Source organism: Colletotrichum truncatum, assembly GCF_014235925.2.
Source record: "Colletotrichum truncatum strain CMES1059 chromosome Unknown Contig_0008, whole genome shotgun sequence".
Taxonomy (NCBI): domain Eukaryota; kingdom Fungi; phylum Ascomycota; class Sordariomycetes; order Glomerellales; family Glomerellaceae; genus Colletotrichum; species Colletotrichum truncatum.
This window is the reverse complement of record NW_027222405.1, coordinates 3,254,941-3,273,435: the sequence shown is the minus strand read 5'-3', so window position 1 is coordinate 3,273,435 and position 18,495 is coordinate 3,254,941. Positions and strand designations below refer to the sequence as shown.

The window sequence follows — 18,495 nt, the reverse complement described above, 5'->3', positions numbered from 1 at the left end:
GTTGGCGGTAATTGTTAGAAGGTATCAAATCCCCAACTACAAGTCTGACTGTAGAACGACAAAATGAACTACAGCGGACAGTTCTCAACCGTTTAGCGCGGTAAGTTCTATCCCACTGTCATACTAGTATTGCTGGTTTAGGTTTGGAATGAAGGCCATGAGTCCTGTCCAATAACTCAATCCAGTAGCTTCTTACTTTCCGAATGTGGCCATCGGCTTCATCCCAAAGAGGTAAACAATACATAGATTGCCCGAAGTAAAACAGCCGAAACTCTATCACAACATGCAGTGCAATTCTTCATCCCACCCACAATAAGAAATATGTATCGAAAAAGTTTCCTTTTATTTTCCGCCTCGCAGAAATTCTTGTCTAAAAATTACTTCCACATTGACTTTGTAGTTACTGCCGTTTTTCATCTTGAAAATGAGAATTCTTGCATTGCATGGCGTTGGCAGCTCTGCCAAAATTTTAGAAAGCCAGATTGTGGGCTTAATGCGATCTGTGGATGCAAGCTACGAGTTTGTGTTAGTCGATGGCCCAGTTCCTTCACACCGAGGGCCTGGTAAGTTGCAAGCGGCATGCACTAAAATCAACGTTTTGTACTGATGATTTGCCACAAGGTATGAGCCCTGCTCTTTCTGGGCCGTTCTTTTCACATACAACGGGCTACTCGCCTGCGGAGATTGAAGCGGCACATCACCATCTTGCAGCAACCATTGACGAGCTAGGCCCATTTGATGGGGTTTTAGGCTTTAGCCAAGGTGCATCCATCGCGCTCTCTTATATCCATCACCAACAAGTCAATGGAGAAGAGCCCGATTTCAAATTCGCGGTGCTCTTCTCATCTGTTGTTCCATTCGCATGCGATGCATCCTATTGCGAATCTGAGATCGAAGAGCTGTGCACCTTTCGTCAAAGTGGAATTGGTGCCAACAATCTTGCCCCCAAACAACAAGTTTTCAACGACTGTCTCGTACGCACTTTTCAGTCTGCACTAAAGATTGGAGCAGTTCTGCCTGACTTTAACCAAGACTTTTTCAGCAATGTGGGGGAATCTGTTCCTCGTGTGCTGCATCCTGCGCTACTTTCTGAGCGCATTCATGTTCCGACGGTTCATGTGCATGGAAGGCGGGACTTTCCATTTATGCACGACATGCATGAAATAGGGTATCAAATTTGCGATAAGCGATTCTCAAAAAAGTTGCATCATTCCGGTGGACATCATCCGCCGAAGAAAGATTCCGAGATAAAGGCGGTTGTCAAGGCCATAGAGTGGGCTATTGACCAGTATTACAGGCAGCCACCATCATTGTTATAATGTTAGCCATGATTAAGACGTGTAAATAAGCAAATAGAAGTCACCTTACTCAAGAATTGGAATCTGTTCGCATCAATATGAATATCCACCCTTTGAGTGATGTTGTCAGTTCTCGTTGATCGTATGTCCAGGCACACGGGAAAAAGACATGGATAGATACTGCTGTGCTAACAATATGCAAGGTAAATTAAATCAAATATAAAGAAAGACTTTGGTTTTGACAGAATCAGATTGTACTCTAGTGCTTTGGTAATTATTGGTATACTACGGTTCTCGGTATCTCGTTGACGGTTATAATGCGTTCTTAACAGCAACACCATCCGACCGATAAATCTGAGACCTGGTTTACAAGACCTTTTTCTTCTTTTGGTGCCAAAAATTTCATACTGTTCCTTTACTTTAGACTAAATAGACCAGTGCGATGCGCAGAGAATGGATGTATGCGATATATCCTTCTGGCAACCTAGCTGTTTGGGTTGTCCTCAGATCTTTGTTCTATCGTACTTTGGTAGCTGGGTCACAAAGTATCGTCGTGCTTATTAAATATGTTGCTTCTGCCGGAGTTTGTAAAACTCGGGTCTTGTTCTTTCATTTCCACCATGCCCCCTCCTCCTCTCATATTACTCTCACTTTCAGGCGTTTCATCAGCAGCTGGCGTAGTCTCCTGCTTCACCGTCTTCCACTGAACCATGGCACTTCCTGCAATACTTGCACAGGCCAAACCCACGGCAACGTACCATGAATTTGTCAATGACTTGCTGTAAATTCGTATGACAGAATCCAATGCGTCGGAAGGTATGACACCCGGTAATCTTATAGTATTGGCGCCGCCGTCAACAATTGCAGTTGCGTTGATGTTGGGTAGCTCTCTTGCCAGGCTGGCACGAAGTTCGTTCGTAAAGACGTTTTGCGCGACAGAGATGAAAATAGCGCCCCCAAAAGTTTGCAAGAACATGACCAAGGCGGTTCCGAGCGGAATCTCTGACATCGGAAGCACGGTCTGAACCACCATCAAGGGTGTCTGCATGCTTTGACCGGAACCTATCCCGTACAAAACCTGATACCCGATCCAACCGCCTGCTGGGGTATCAGGCCTCCAGGTTGTTAAAAAGCCTGCACCAATAGACATGAAGAGTGTCGCGGCTATCATGAATGGGTTATAGTAGCCTAACTTGGTGATGCCGATGCCACTGAAAATTGACATAAGTGCGGTTGCAAGAATCAAGGCTAGGTTCATCAAGCCTGAGTCAACAGCAGAAACGCCTTTGATAGCTTGAAACCATATGGGAATGTACTGCCGCAAGGTAAAGTCTGCTCCAGCCGTACAGACTGAAAACCAACATGCGGCAGCAACACTTCTTTGTGAAATTACAGTGATTGGCAGTGTTGCGTTGGTACCATTGCGGACTTGAATAAAGAGGAACACTGCGGATAACAATCCAAATAGGATAAAAAGAACGATTACCCTAGGGTCGTTCCAAGAATAAATCGTACCGCCCCATTGGAGTGCGAGAAGAAGACAGATCACGGCTGGCATTAATGCAACGGTGCCCAGAGGATCCACTTGAAGGAATTTCTCCAGTAGAGTTGCATCTTTTCCAGAGCCCTGGCGAGGAGGTGAATGAAAAATGAAGATCATTATAGCAAGAGCAACGGCACCGATTGGAAGATTGATATAAAACTGTTAAGCGTCATCATAAGAATACTGCAATCAGACATCGTGCAGTTGTATGACTTACACACCAACGCCAAGTGATCTTGTCTGTGAAAACACCACCCAGTAGTGGCCCAACCACGGAAGCAATGGCATAGACCGCTCCTACGAGGCCCGTGTATGCAGGTCTTTTAGGGAGAGGAACGATCACGGCGATAATGGTAAAGGTTCCTGCCAGAATACCGGCACAACCCACCCCAGCAATGGCTCGTCCGATAATAAGTGCAGTCGACTGAGGTGCTGCGCCACAGATAGCGGAGCCAATCTCAAATATAGTGATCGATATGAGGTATGTGGCTTTGATTGAGAAAAGCGTATACAGTTTGCCGAAAGTGAGCTGAAAGGTGCAGGTCGTAAGTAAGTAGGCACTGCCGTACCAGCCGATGTCGTTGATTGAATGGAACTCGTCAGTGATGCGCGGGATGGCTGTTGATATAATGATATTATCCTATCGAATGTTCTATATTAGCAACACGAATCTTTTGTTTCTCGTATTGTTAACACATACCAAGCCAACTAGGAACAGTGTTAAGCAAAGTCCAAGTGTAATGGCTAACAGCTTTAGACCTGTTGGCTCATCGTTACCGGAGTCCGTGATCGTTGTGTGAGAAATGTGATGTTCGGTGATCTCAGGGTCTCTGGATTGTTGTTGACCATGTTTTGTCAACTTGGACATCTTTCCCGCGAAAGGCATCTTTGCTACGAAAAACTGAAAACCTTTGAATCGGATATTTTTGATTAAGAGTTGGTTGTACGATACTTCTGGTGTCGTGCTTGATGAGCCAAAATTTGAGTAGAAGATCACAAAACTGGCTTTCTTTTGATCCTGGAAAAGAAAAACAGCGGAATTTCTCTTTCTCGAAGGACTATAACGATGGTAGTCACAAAGCAACAAGGCGCAACACAAGCAGCATGGCTGCAGCATACTCAGATGACAAATCGAAATGCCCAGCTAAGGTTTTCATTCAAAGCACTCCTCAGCCCATCATCGTTACAGGTACGTGTCACCACAAGACGCCTTCCTCAATGGTACTCTCTTTGGCTTTGAATCGCGAGCATCTTAGCTCGCCAAGCTTCGATGGAAGACCCTTAATCCTAGTCATTCCTTAAACATGCTTAGAAACTAGGTTACCGTTTAAAGGCAGATTGACATGCCGGGTATCCCTCTCCAACTAACCTCTCCGGGTGATTCTAACAGTCAGTAACCAATGGAGATTCCGAAAATGGTTGACCATGTGAAGACGGCTGGTGTTTACTCCAATTTGAATTACAGTTGGCCGCATGAATCCAAAAGTGGGTACTATGTTTGCTCGGAGTTCACCCATTTGGACGCCCCGGTTGTCGAGGAGACAGAAAGTTTCAGTGGGAATCTTGGAAAAGCAATGTTTCAACAAAAATTGTATCAATAGAGCAGAGGCAGCATTGTAATCGCTGCGTGGTGCTCGTATGATTAGTTGGCATGACTTCGTTTATTCGCATCTACTCCAGTCTCAGATGCCCATCGCCGTCGACAAGCTGCAATAACTTTTCGATTCACTGATCCTGGCGATAAAACGTGGCCCGTGTGCAGCAATCAAGTTTAACGACAGCTACCTAGATCGTCCAAAATGGCACCCTACATGACTCATACGGCCTCTGAGCTGAGCTCCCCTGTGGACAGTATTCAGTCGCCTAGAGGAATGCCATCAGACCCTATTGCCGTCATAGGTATGAGTTGTAAATTTTCTGGGGAAGCTACAACTCCAGAGAAATTATGGCAGTTAGTTGTCAAGGGTCAAGATGGCTGGTCACCTATACCGAAATCGAGATTCAACTCGGATGCATTCTACGACCAAGACCATGCAAAAGTTGGAATGGTATAACGTTGTCCGTCGCTTACATGCATCTACGTACAGAGACTGACAGCTGGAATTATAGTCCAACGTGGTTGGTGCTCATTTTATCCAAGATGACGTCTCAAAGTTTGATGCATCCTTCTTCAACTTTACTTCAGAAATTGCCAATGTGGGTTGGGAATTCAAATTGTGTGGTGGTCAAATAGTTAACCAGCTTAATATAGGCAATGGATCCACAAATTCGAATGCTTCTCGAGTCTGTTTTTGAAGCATCAGAAAATGGTGAGAATGACTGTTATGCAAGGAAGGATGTATGAGAGCTAAGTGTTGAAAATAGCTGGAATGCCTCTACAAAAATTAGCCGGAAGTGACACTTCGGTATTTATGGGATCGTTTTCCAGAGATTATCATGATAGTCTCATGAGAGATCCGGATACGTTGCCAAGGACTGCCCTCACCGGTAATGGCGTTGCCATGATGTCGAACCGAGTCTCACATTTCTTTGACCTTCGAGGCCCAAGTTTGACGACGGACACAGGCTGTTCTGCAAGTCTGGCCGCCCTTCATTTGGCTGTACAAAGCATTCGTAACGGCGAGTCTCGGATGTCTATTGTTGGAGCATCAAATCTCTTGTTGAACCCTGACCCATTTATCGTCATGTCAGGCCTTGGGTAAGTTTGGATCACGTAGGCCTCGGTAATTTACTAACGATTCACAGCGTTCTCGGAGCGGATGGTCGGTGCTTCGCATGGGACAGTAGAGCCAATGGCTATGGTCGTGGTGAAGGCATTGCCACACTTCTCCTCAAACCTCTCGGCGATGCAGTCAGAGACGGTGATCCAATACATGCGGTCATTCGCGAGACTGCAATCAATCAAGATGGGAAAACGCCGACTATTACTTCTCCCTCATCTAAGGCACAGGAAGAACTAATTCGCGCTTGTTATCAAAGAGCTGGTTTGGATCCAATCCACACACCTTATGTCGAAGCCCACATGACAGGCACTCCAACTGGAGACCCAATAGAGGCCAATGCAATTAGCCGTGTGTTCAGTAAGGGCCGTTCAGCCGACAATCCAATCTTAGTTGGCTCAGTCAAGACAAACCTAGGCCATCTTGAAGCGTCAAGCGGCATCGCTGGTGTTATCAAAGGCATCATGATGCTCAAGAATGGTGTCATACCTCCCAGCCTGAATTACGAAACCGCCAACCCAAATATTGACATGCAACAGCTAAAGGTCAGAGTCCCTCTTGTTGCCCAGAACTGGCCAGAAGGAATGCCCCGACGTATTTCGGTCAATAACTACGGTTATGGTGGAACAAATGGTCATGTTATCATTGATGGGCCAACGGAACATGTCCAAGAGGTCGTCAATGCCTCGCAAGTGATAACAACACCTCGCCTTTTTGTGTTCAGCAGTAAAGATACCACTGCCACTTCTCAAATGGTTGATAACTTAAAGACCTATCTTGAGAGCCGAAAAGCGTTAGGTATCAATGTCGACTGCGACGACCTTGCCTATACTCTGGAGGCCAGGCGCACACATTTTCCTTGGAGGTTTGCTATTTCAAGCATGAACTGCCAACAGGACCTGGCTGATGGCCTAAGAGACTCCGTTGGAAAAGCAGTCACACTAGCCAAAGATCCACCACGTGTCGGATTTGTGTTCAACGGACAAGGTGCTCAGTGGCACGCCATGGGCCGCGAGCTAATCGCGCTATATCCTACATTTCAAAAGTCCCTGCTTCGTGCTGATGCAGTGTTAAGCGATTATGGTGCTGACTGGTCTTTGGTTCAAGAGCTACGGCGTGATGAAGAGTCCACTCGGGTCAATGAGCCACGACTTAGCCAACCGGTCTGCGTCGCCCTTCAGATCTGTTTAGTTGATCTGCTGAAATCGTGGGGCATCCAGCCAAGTGCAGTAACAAGTCACTCTAGTGGTGAAATTTCGGCTGCGTACGCGGCAGGTGCACTCACGTTTAAGGAGGCACTTGGGGTTGCTTACTTTAGAGGCACTTTAACCGAGAAATATCTTGCAGCTTTACCGCGTGCAGGAGGCATGCTGGCAGTTGGTCTGGGTGCCGACGATACATGGTCGTACCTGGCTGAACACGCTATTAGTAAAGATACCGTTACGGTTGCCTGCATCAACAGTCCATCAAGTGTCACGCTCTCAGGTGATCTTGACGCGATTGAGCGCCTTGAAAAGAACCTAATCCAGGACCAGATCTTTGCACGGAAGTTGAAGGTCAAGTCAGCATACCACTCCCATCACATGCTTCCGATGGCAGAGGAGTATTATAGGACATTGAAAAGTATTATTCAGCCTAAGCTGAAGTGGGAGAAAGTTATTTACGCCTCTCCTGTAACCGGGAATCTCATTGACAGTCCTCAAAAGCTTGGGCCACAACATTGGGTAAACAATTTGCTGTGGCCAGTTCTCTTTTCACAATCTTTTGAAGCGATGTGCGCGCCTGCATCCAACGACAGTCAACCTCAAGTCGATTTTATTCTCGAGATCGGGCCGCACTCGGCTTTGGCTGGCCCGATACGCCAAGTATTCAAGATTCCAGCTTTGAAAGATCTCAACCTAGGGTACGCTTCCTGCCTGGTTCGAAGCCAAAACGCCGTCATCTCAATGCAAAATGCGGCAGGGTCTCTCTGGTGCAAAGGTTATCCCGTCGACCTGTCGGCCATCAACTGTCTAGAAAAGGGGAAGCACCGCCGTGTCATATCAGATATTCCTTCATATCCTTGGAACCACAACAATAGCTTCTGGCAAGAGTCCAGACTCAATGTCGTGCATCGTCAGAGGAAACACGTGCGGCACGAGCTGATTGGCTCCATGCTTCATGGTCCAGCATCAAAAAACCCTACCTGGAGACATTTTCTCAAACCATCCGAGCTGACTTGGCTACGACACCACTTAGTGCAGTCGGATATGGTATACCCTGGCGCCGGAGGCATTATAATGGCAATTGAAGCTTTACGACAATTTTCTGGACTAGGTCCAGAGGCAATTGAAGGTTACTGTTTGAAGGAAATCGATATCATCAACGCACTGGTTATTCCAGATTCCGAGGCAGGTATTGAAGTTCAGTTGTCGCTTCACTCCTGCGATAGGAAGGCTTTGGAACCAGGATGGTATGAATTCTCGCTCAAATCACCTGGCGTTGATCAAGAATCTTGGACAGAGCATATTCGTGGGTACATTTCTCAAAAGAGAAAGTTGGATGTTCCATTTTCCACTGTGCAGCCGACCGACAGCTCCGTCCAGCAAGTAGGCTACTCCCACTCTATTGAAACTGACGACCTATTCGAGCGACTTCGGAATCTTGGTCTTGAACATGGACCTGCTTTTCAAAATATGCTCAACATATGGACAACTTGTTCCGGCTCGAAGTTTGATTTCCAAGTCGCAGATGTGGGATCTGCTAGTCACCACATCCTTCACCCAACAACACTTGACTCGATATTCCAAGGAGCTTATGCTGCGCTACCATCCGACGTATATCAGAACTCTATGGTGATGCCTCGATCGATTGATGAGATCTTTGTGTCACAATCCATTTCTTCATTCCCAGGAAGTCGTTTTGAGGCCTTTGCGACTGTGAACCAGCAAGACAGGTCTGGTTTCCGATCAACCATAACCACCCGCGATCCAAATTGTCCAGAATCAGTCAATCTGTTGGTCAAAGGACTTTTCTGTCAAGCTGTAGGCGGGATCAGACGAGACCAAACAGCAGCAGATGCACCAAAGCTGCTTTTTAAGATGCTGTGGCATCCGGACATGACACTTATGCCTGTTGAGACAATGAAGAACACTTTGAAGTTCGACGCCGATGCACAAGAGCTATCCATCAATAAAAAGCTTATCCGGGCTGCTTGGTACTTTATCCAAGATGCAATTCAAGACATAAACTCGGATCAGGAGGCTCTATCTCAAATGGAATGGTATCATAAGTTGCTTTTGAACTGGATGCAAACTAGATACGAGGAAGGTCTTTCAGGCACTCTTGCTCGTGGAAGTGGTTCTTGGCAAAAGGCAAGCAAAGGCATGAAACACATGCTGTTCGACGAGGTGTCCTCTCAGAGCGTTAATGGCCGTCTTTTATGTCGCGTTGGGCGCAATTTGTCTAAGATTTTGAGAAAGGAGGCATCTCCTTTGGAAGTCATGATGGAGAATAACCTCCTCTATGATTTCTATGAGAAAGCCCTCCGCTGCAATCGGTCGTATGCTCAAGTTCAGAAATTAGTTCACCTTTTCTCCATGAAGACTCCTCGGGCAAATGTCCTAGAGATCGGAGGTGGCACCGGTGGATGTACAGGCTCCGTTTTGAAAGGACTGGCCGAAGATACCCCAGACGGCAAATACCGTTTCTCATCTTATACTTTCACGGATGTGTCTCCGGGATTCTTCGAGTCAGCGGCGAAAAAATTTGAAAAATACGGAAACATGATCAACTTCAAAAAGCTGGACATCGAAGTGGATCCCGAGCAGCAGTCATTTACACCTGGGTCATATGATCTCATCATTGCTTGTCAAGTGCTTCATGCGACAAAGAATATGGAGAAGACGATGAGAAACGTCCGCAAGCTTTTAAAGCCGGGCGGAAAACTGATCCTCGTCGAGACTACGAAAGATACTCTCGATGTTCAGTTGATATTCGGTACTCTGCCTGGATGGTGGCTTGCGGAAGAACCCGAGCGCAAAGGAGGGCCAAATCTAACGCTTGATCATTGGGGTCGCGTTTTGAAAAGTACTGGCTTCACCGGCATTGAAGCAGATATTCACGATCTGGAGGAGGATGAGAATTATTCCTTCAGTGTTATGACCTCGACCGCCGCTGCTTCGGTGTCTTATCCATCGCAAGTGTTTATTTTATGTCCTCCTGAGGTGCCCATGATTTGGAGAAACAGCCTCACAGATGCCATTAGTTCAAGGACTGGAATCGCAACTACATTTGCGGATTGGAGAAATATCGAAGCAACGGACAAGGTTTGCATCATGCTAGCTGAAATTGTCGAACCACTACTGAGCCGCCTTACTGAGGAAGAATTCAAGTCCTTACAACACCTGCTGACGACTGCCCGCGGTGTGTTGTGGGTCACCAGGGCAGGTCTCACCAGAGGGGTAAATCCTGATATGGCGATGCATTCTGGGCTCTTGCGAACGCTGCGAATGGAGGATGCCGGCAGGCGCTATATTTCCCTCGACTTGGACACTGTTGATTCTCCATGGGCCAGCAAGAACGCGGAGTTTATCTCTGATGTTGTAAAAGTCTCATTTGACCTCAGCCGCAGTTCTAAAGACATTGACTGCGAGTATGCCGTTCAAGATTCCCTGCTGCATATATCTCGCATTTACAGCGACGATGTAGAGAATAAATTACTTGCACGGGATTACATTGAAAACGAGCCAGAGGTCAGGAAATTCGGCTCCCAAACTTCAACTTCTATCCTTCAGATGGAAGTTGGGACGCCGGGCCTGCTTGACACACTGCAGTTCCGAGAGATCAGTCGAGAGGAAGCTTCAATCTCCGCCGACCACATTGAAATTGAACCCCACGCTTTCGGCCTCAATTTTAGAGACGTTTTGGTTGCTTTGGGTCAGCTTGACGAGACCATTATGGGCTATGAATGCAGCGGGGTTGTTACTCGACTCGGTCCAGAAGCCCAGAAACACAGCGGCTTCAAAGTTGGTGATCGCGTCTGTGCCATTCTTCGGGGACACTGGGCCACGAGAGTACTAATCAACTGGTCATGCGCTGTTCGCATACCAGACAGCATGTCTTTTGAAGAGGCCGCAACAATTCCGATGGTCTTCGCAACAGCGCATCATGGCTTGTTTGATATTGGAAGACTGGCCAAAGATGAAACTGTTCTAATTCATGCCGCTACTGGTGGAGTCGGCCAAGCCGCTGTGATGCTGGCCCAAAATCGAGGTGCCAACGTCTTCGTTACGGTAGGGAGCCAAGCAAAGCGGGATTTCGTCATCAAGGAGTTTGGTATCCCCGAGAGCAACATATTCTCCAGCCGTGATGTCTCCTTCGGCCCTGCTCTCATGGCAGCTACAGGAGGCAAGGGAGTTGACGTAGTGCTCAACTCACTTTCAGGACCTCTGCTCCAGGAAACCTGGAATTGCATGGCAAGGTTTGGCCGATTTGTCGAAATTGGTAAGCGAGACATGGAAGCCGGCAAAAACATGGAAATGAGCCCTCTACGTCGGGCAGTAACGTTTTCTGCGGTCGATCTTTTCCAATTGGGAAAATATAGAGGTCCTGTAGTTCATAACGTCCTTCTAGACGTCATGGACATGTTCAGCCGTGGATGCATTCGGACTGTAGCACCGATAACGAAGTATTCCATCTCAGATGTTGGCAAAGCTTTCAGGTTAATGCAGAGCGGCAAACACTTAGGAAAGATTGTGGTGACGCCACATAAGTCAGACCTTGTCAAGGTAAGATCTCGCAATATTGTGATTTTAAAATTTTGAAATATTGGCTGACTTGCTCAAAAGATTATCCAAGCTCCCAAGGCCGCCTTTCTTTATCCAGAGGCGTCTTATCTCATTGTTGGCGGTATGGGAGGCATAGGCCAGTCTATTGCACGTCATATGGCACGCAATCTGGGCTGCAAGAACCTCGTCATTCTCTCACGGCATGCACTGTCGCACCCAGACAGCGCATCGCTAAGATTTGATCTCGAGGCCGCTGGATGCAAAGCTGTCATACAAAACTGTGATGTTTCAGACGAAGAAGAGTTCCGCCAATTACTGAGCCAAGTTCAACAAGAGCTACCGCCAATTCGCGGTGTTATTCAAGCCGCGATGACTCTGAATGTAAGTTGTGAATTACTTCTGGCCTGCCGCTTGAGTGAGTGGACAATAAGCTCATGACATACTAGGATTCAATTTTTCCCAACATGAAATATCACCAATGGCTTGCCGCAACAGGTCCAAAGATCTCCGCCACGTGGAATATCCACAGAAATCTTGCAGAACTTGATTTCTTCATTATGCTGTCGTCCTTGACTGGTCTTGGAGGTAACACTAGTCAAGCGAATTATTCAGCTGGAGGAACGTTCCAAGATGCCTTCGCCAAGTATCGAACGAGTCTTTCACTTCCTGCGGTTGCAATTGACCTAGCCAGCATCCAAGGTGTGGGTTTTGTTGCCAATACTGCCGGTGTTTCAGAGCGGTTGACCAAGACTGGTCTGGCCGATATTGGCGAGGATCAAATGTTACAAATCATTGAGACGGCAATCCAAAGGCCTTTGCGGCCTGTTGATCTCAGTCAACTTATCACGGGTATTCTGGAATTCGATGAATCGTCTAGTGTTGCTTGGGTTAATGACACGCGATTCACATCCGCACGAGTCACTCACTACACAAGTGGAGACAAGGACAGCAGAACAAATCAACAGGGAGTCACAACAGCTCGGCTCTCAGACTCTCTTCAACGTGCAACGAGTGGAGAAAGCGCAATAACACTCATTCAAGGTGCCATCATTTCAAAATTGGCAGAAATGTTTGGGCTGGATGCAAGCGAGATTGACAAGAAGTATCCTGTTTCCAAGTACGGAGTTGACTCGCTTATTGCGGTTGAACTTAGAAATTGGCTCGTGTCAAGCGCGGGCGCAGAGACGACAAGCATTTTTGACGTGTTGCATAGTCCAAGCTTAAGCATATTGGCTGAAAAGATTGGAGAAAAGAGCCGCTACGTTTCAATGCTTGTCAAACCTACTTAGTCCAAGTATACATGCAATATTTTAGATAATAGAGCGGATCTTTTCCTTTTCTTTATAATGTTTCGTATATTATGCGTTTAATTTTGACTGCTCACTGTATGTAAGCAATGTCTATGAAAATAGACTTTATATTTTTTTTTTTTTTTTTTTTTTGGACGTTCTTGCTACAAACCAACATGTCCGCTGTTGGGACATGCTTTTGAGATAATTCTCGCTATAACTTTGCTCTCATGCGCAGCCGAAATCCCTGTCCTCGTCTGTCATTGTTCGGTAAGATCCAGGGTCACTGCAACAGTATGCTTGTCTATGGGATGGATGCGATGAAGGGGCATAACACTTTCATCTCAAACTGCGAGGTACGAAACTCAAACATGCAAACCACAATTACACTCCACGCATATGCACCACGGAAGCATTTCTGCTATTAACATCGCGGTCATTCTGGCGGTGTCTTGAAGAGGCCTGACATAAAGGATCCTGCATTTAAGCGGTTCTGCCATCTTGAAGTTTGTACGTTATTTCATCTAGTTATGCTAGCAAATTCATCTCACTACCACTGTCGCTACTGCTTCTCAAACCTCTATAACCTTCGCATTGCATCAACATGGCCCGCATGCACTGAACCTTTCTCTCGGCTCCTAGAAGTGGAGCCAAGTGTGCCTTTCTCGTTCCAACTCTAGCTTTAATCCTGCTGATTAACTGACAGAACTCTGTCAGTTGTCCTGTTACCAGGCATTTGAGAACCTGGTTTCGTTCTGATTCGCTCTCGATCTTGTAAGATTGAAACCACATGGCCGCTTCTCCAGGCACTGCACAGCTTGTTGGTTGTGCTGACTGGACCACATCAACATAGCATCGAACTGTCTTTTCGCAGATATTGCTCAAGTATTGTCCAGCCATTGCGAGTAGCATCATGCTCTCGGAGCGTGACTTGCACAATGTGCAGCCAAGTATTGAGTCGCAACCTTTAATGGCTTCCCGGCAACAGTTAAGGAGACCATCCATCGTGGGCTGTTCTGTATTAGCCCCCTCATTTCCTAGTTGTTCTAGAAGATGGGCCGCAAGTTGCAAGCAACGACATTCGCTTTTTCTCTTATATGTAGTTTCTGTAGTTTCGAGGAGTGCGCTTAGTGGGCTGACGGCTGTCGCAGGGGGGGCTTTGTTTAACGAAGGAGTTTCTCTTCGAATAGGCGGTGATCTTTTCGTTGTTGGTGGCTTGGATCTAGGGGCGCTCGTATTAGTCGAGAAGTTTTCGTCTAGTAGCATGTCTAAACTCGATGACGATAAACAGGGCGTGGATGAACAATGATCCACAGCATCGTTAGAATCTGATTAAGAGTAAGCCAAAGCAGTTCTACAGCTTGGAAACAGTTGGTTGAGAATATACCATTCATATCCAAATCTTCAAGCTGAGTCTCTTGAGAGCTGGTTCCATCATCTCCACTGTCTTCCAAATGATCAAAATATCTCATGTCTTTTCCGAATTCTTGCCATGAACCACCAAAATCTCCAGATTTGAGACCAGAAACTTCAATTGTTCCATTCGGTGAAAACAAACTGCATGACGCAAGCCATTGATCAATCTGGTCTTGCTCGTGTTTCTCGTTATGGTTATCTGGTGCGTCGATAATCATGTCATTCTGGCATTGTGCAAGATCTAGCTCGGGGCTAGGAAGAGGCTTTTGATGCTGTAATTGGCGCAATGCCACCGTCTCTCCAGTTTCTTGGCATGGGTTGTGGTACACCAAAGACGGATCAATTTTGAAATGGTCTGAAAACGCTGGTGATTGCGGCACAATGGCGCCTTCTGGTGTTGATGGATCTGGCTCAGATGAATGCTTGGCTGAGCAATTCGATTGTTTTCGTTTCCGGATACCACCTTTGTTGGTAGGATATTTGCAGACATTTGAAGCTGATTTGCATCTGTCACAACCGTTTGGGTTTCCATTACATCGAAGCTGGAAACACATAGTTTGTATTAGCGTAGCACTTTAACTGATTGCCTCAGTACAAAAGCGTATTACCTTGCGAGCCCTGCAAAATTCGCATGCAATATGAGGCTTTCCTCGTCGATTTCGATTTATCACATTTTCTGCATTGTTCTCGATGAATGTAGGCTCGTTATGCCGTAAATCATACATCAAAGTGCCGAACATTCTTTCTTTCTTTCGAGAACAAGAACGGAGGGTTTGACCAATCAGTCGTGGAATGGACGGTAAAAGTACAAAGGATGTGACAGATACAGTTCCTATGGAGTGTTCCGATAGTATATCATTTGGGTTTTGTTGGACATTCCCCTCCAAATGGAGTTTCTAACGCTTTTAGGGGCTTTAGGCTTCTTGAAGAGGGTGTGTTCTCTCGTGCAAACACTGGCACGGGCGGCTCTCGCATCCCATGGTTCAACCTTCAAAAGTAGAATGTTGTGATGTACGAGGAAAGCTTAGCAAACAAGATTTCCCCGAGATTAGCCAGACTGGTAGGGTACCCCAGTGGCTTATTATCTGGTCAGTATTCTGGCAGTTGCTGAGCAGACCCATGGTGAATGTCTAAACGCGGAAAACAAAGTCCACTCCTGCAGCAGAAACGGCGGCAGACTACCTTTGAAACTTTAATTTCTTCTGCTTCTATATGGTCGCATTAAGGTAATGTATTGTTGCGAGCGGTTCGTAGAATCCTGAGTAATTAGGGCATTGTTTTTTTAACATATCTTACAATAGTAAAGTAAAGTTGGTGCGAAAAGTTCGGAGCATTTAGATTTCCTGACCTTGATTGAAACTAGACTTTCAGTATAGACTCCGATATTTTGATAGAACCGGGAACCGCCCAGTTCTGTAATGTCAAACGGACTATTACTAGGGATGTGTAATGGTTAAATCGCGCCTCGTATTACCTATTTCGGCAATCCTTGACTGGTGACCCAATTGCGGCATAGACTGCGCCTAGATCTCATAGCGTGTTTACGGAATACCTTCGACGCATTGAGCCTATGCTACAGTGCGCGACTTTCTTTTCAAAGTTTACAATGCAAGACAGATTCAAATCGTCTAACGGCCAAGGCATCGGTGTGTGATTGAGATCGATTTCGAGATGAGTCATGAATATGCACTACTATGATTCAATATAGTACTTGCAGGAACAGTAACCAAAACAGAAGTTGGATGGAGACCCTCTAAAGCTACATACAGCCATGTAGCCACGAAGGAAGGATGTTGGATCTTACTCATTACTGATGAAGGTGACCAAGAGGGGTGATGACCGGGATCTTAGTTGCATGCATGGTTTTTAAATTATCATGCCATCTCTAGTTGTTTAAAGATTTCTCGGGGATATTAATTAAGCATGCGAGCAGACCTACAAACTATTATTGATGCGAATAAGGCACCTTGTAATACTGAGGCAGACTTCCCTGCAAGGAGAAATATCGGCGATGAGAGCTTGTCACTGAAGGGCTGGCTTTTATCGTGGTTGAAACAGGCTCGTAAAGTTTCGACAGGACACTTACCATCAATGAACTCTATTCCACGTAAGACGGATAGTTCCTTTACATCATCACATGAAATTATATTGTGAATTGCTAGCCCTAGTAATATGTCCAAGGCTAATAATACAAGGATGTTGCGCTGGGATTGCAACTGGTCGGTATGTACTGTAGCTTACGGTACTAAGCGTGTAGTACCGAGGCACGTATCGTCTGAAGCCCTGCATATGCCGGTAAACCGAGACCGAAGGTCTTGCCATAAACGGTGAAGTCCGAAGTAACAAAGCTACTCCCAGAGTCGATGCAATTGGGTAATAAACTTTCGGAGTAGCTCAAAACGAATCCCCGAAGGAGTGATACGTCTAAAGCGGGAAAATGCAAACCGTTCTTTGTCGGTGTATGTCGTTACTCGCGGTTGTTGACAAAACCAAAAATGCGATTCGTTCGGAAAGGAGAAGACCCAAACAGGAAAGAATGGATTCAATCGGGAACTACGTACAGAAACCAATGCTGTCGGATGAAAACAGACATTCTACACCTAGTCCTCATCAGGCAGTTTCAGATTTTGGATTCATACGTAAGGAACGTCTCTTTAATGCTCAGCATATATGCTAAGTTCAAAAATTCTCTGCAACATGATACCAATGAATCACTTGTAGAGAATCATCTGCTGTTATCGAGAAAAAGAAAATGGACGCGACAATGGGATCATTGCAATCCACCAAAATTCACGTCATCAGCATTCCGTGGATTTTGCGTCCAGTCTCTAGCTGGTTGACCTTCAACAATGTTCTGAGATATTTCGGACTGATGGTACGTCTGAATGCTCTAGCTAGCCGTCATTTGGCAGCAATCGGCCAACATTGACTCGGAAATATAGCTTATAATTTGCCCATTACTTCTGGTTGCTTACAATTACTATCTACATCCAATTGCGCATGTAAAAGGTCCATTCATTGCGGCGATATCTCCGGTTAGTAACTACAGTTTCTTGTATTTAATTCTCACTAACCCACAAGCCAGATTTGGCTCATGCGTTCTGTCTCTGGACATCGACTAAATACTGATATAGAAAAAATCCATGCAAAATACGGTAAGAATTTTCAATTTGGTTTTTATGAATAAAAGACAGATATCCAAGAAAAGGACTCAAACTGACTATCATACTCCAGGATCTGTTGTGCGCATCGGACCTAACGAAATATCATTCGCTACCGAGGATGCTCTCAAAACAATACACAATCCCGGACCCAGTGGTGGTCATTTCACCAAGCAGGGTACGATTGAATCACTACTAGCAAAGCTTATCTGGGCGGCGCCCAACCTGTTGACGACGACGGACAGAACGGCACACAAGCGACTCCGCACTGCACTACAGCCAGCGTTCACTGCCAAAGCTCTTATGGAGCAAGAAGATATAGTCCAATATCATGTCAATGGAGCAGTAGAGGCGTTGGGTAAAGCCTTGAAACCAGGCAATGCTGTCAATATCAGCGATCATTTTGCAAGAATGATTTGGAGTATTGTTGGGGACTTGTCCTTTGGGGAACCATTACTACACGACCAGATGAGTACGCTAAGCTTTTGACTTCACCAGCAGGAGGCTAACCTTTCTTCCAGGTGCATACGAAAAGTTGAAGTATACATATGGCAAAGGCGCACCACTCTTGGAATTGTTCCAATTCTTCACGGAAATACCTATATTCGGGGGCCTTGCTAAGCTTCCCGTCATGATTGTACTATACATTTTTAGAGTTCCCAAGAACTTTCTGTTGATGAATCAACTTAGAGGGCAAGTCAAGTCTAAGGACACTGGGTCCCTACCTAAACTCTAATGGTGCTATAGATATATTGAACTGTTGCGATAGTTGGAATACGGAGTCGTGTGGCACTTCTAGCTACACGCCCGCCAGGCTGAGAGGCCTAAGCCTCCCAGACCTACGTGACAGGCCAAGGGGGAATATCCCCACCTTCTAGTTAACAACACTACTTTCAACTATTATAAACCATCGATTAGAACCAATTTACTATTATTTGTTATTAACAAACGGAATTCCGTTTTACCCCCTATAAAACCTATACTAATTAGTAGTAAACCTTATAGTTGCTATTAATTTAGTTAACTTTATAATTACTACTCTACTATAGATAAACCGTAGATTAGCAAGGTTAATACTAGAAGAGACGACTTTTTAAACTAGATACCTAAGCTTAAGTAAAAGTAGGGATTTCGTACTAACGAAAGAAGAAGTAAGAGTAACTAGGATCTACGGAAACTAGTAGAAGAAAGCTTCTTTTCCTCGAATCTACTAGCAATCCGATTATTTAAGTAACCTAGGGACTGCTATGCTTACCCTAGGCAGGATAAGGTTAATCGTAGCTAATTATTACTAGCAAGA

General features: G+C 45.7%; 5 protein-coding genes across 5 annotated transcripts; 3 read left to right on the top strand and 2 right to left on the bottom strand.

Moving 5' to 3' along the window:
- Positions 1–424: 424 nt before the first annotated feature.
- CTRU02_212373 (uncharacterized protein) lies at positions 425–1,319 on the top strand (the record flags this gene model as incomplete). Its single annotated transcript, XM_036726995.1, has 2 exons — positions 425–563; positions 622–1,319. 2 exons carry the CDS (start codon positions 425–427, stop codon positions 1,317–1,319), a joined length of 837 nt encoding a protein of 278 aa, XP_036581239.1.
- Positions 1,320–1,836: 517 nt separating this feature from the next.
- Positions 1,837–3,727, bottom strand: CTRU02_212372 (major facilitator superfamily transporter; the record flags this gene model as incomplete). The annotated part of the gene is made up of 3 exons (XM_036726996.1): positions 1,837–3,000; positions 3,059–3,481; positions 3,542–3,727. The coding sequence occupies 3 exons, from the start codon at positions 3,725–3,727 to the stop codon at positions 1,837–1,839; spliced, it is 1,773 nt and encodes a 590-aa protein (XP_036581240.1).
- A 913-nt stretch (positions 3,728–4,640) lies between these two features.
- CTRU02_212371 (polyketide synthase) lies at positions 4,641–12,618 on the top strand (the record flags this gene model as incomplete). Its single annotated transcript, XM_036726997.1, has 7 exons — positions 4,641–4,889; positions 4,951–5,037; positions 5,093–5,150; positions 5,206–5,539; positions 5,587–11,329; positions 11,390–11,710; positions 11,776–12,618. 7 exons carry the CDS (start codon positions 4,641–4,643, stop codon positions 12,616–12,618), a joined length of 7,635 nt encoding a protein of 2,544 aa, XP_036581241.1.
- Positions 12,619–13,146: 528 nt separating this feature from the next.
- Positions 13,147–14,588, bottom strand: CTRU02_212370 (C6 zinc finger domain protein; the record flags this gene model as incomplete). Its single annotated transcript, XM_036726998.1, has 2 exons — positions 13,147–13,946; positions 14,006–14,588. 2 exons carry the CDS (start codon positions 14,586–14,588, stop codon positions 13,147–13,149), a joined length of 1,383 nt encoding a protein of 460 aa, XP_036581242.1.
- Positions 14,589–16,786: 2,198 nt separating this feature from the next.
- CTRU02_212369 (cytochrome P450 3A19) lies at positions 16,787–17,931 on the top strand (the record flags this gene model as incomplete). The annotated part of the gene is made up of 5 exons (XM_036726999.1): positions 16,787–16,909; positions 16,977–17,069; positions 17,120–17,189; positions 17,269–17,667; positions 17,717–17,931. 5 exons carry the CDS (start codon positions 16,787–16,789, stop codon positions 17,929–17,931), a joined length of 900 nt encoding a protein of 299 aa, XP_036581243.1.
- Positions 17,932–18,495: the final 564 nt, after the last annotated feature.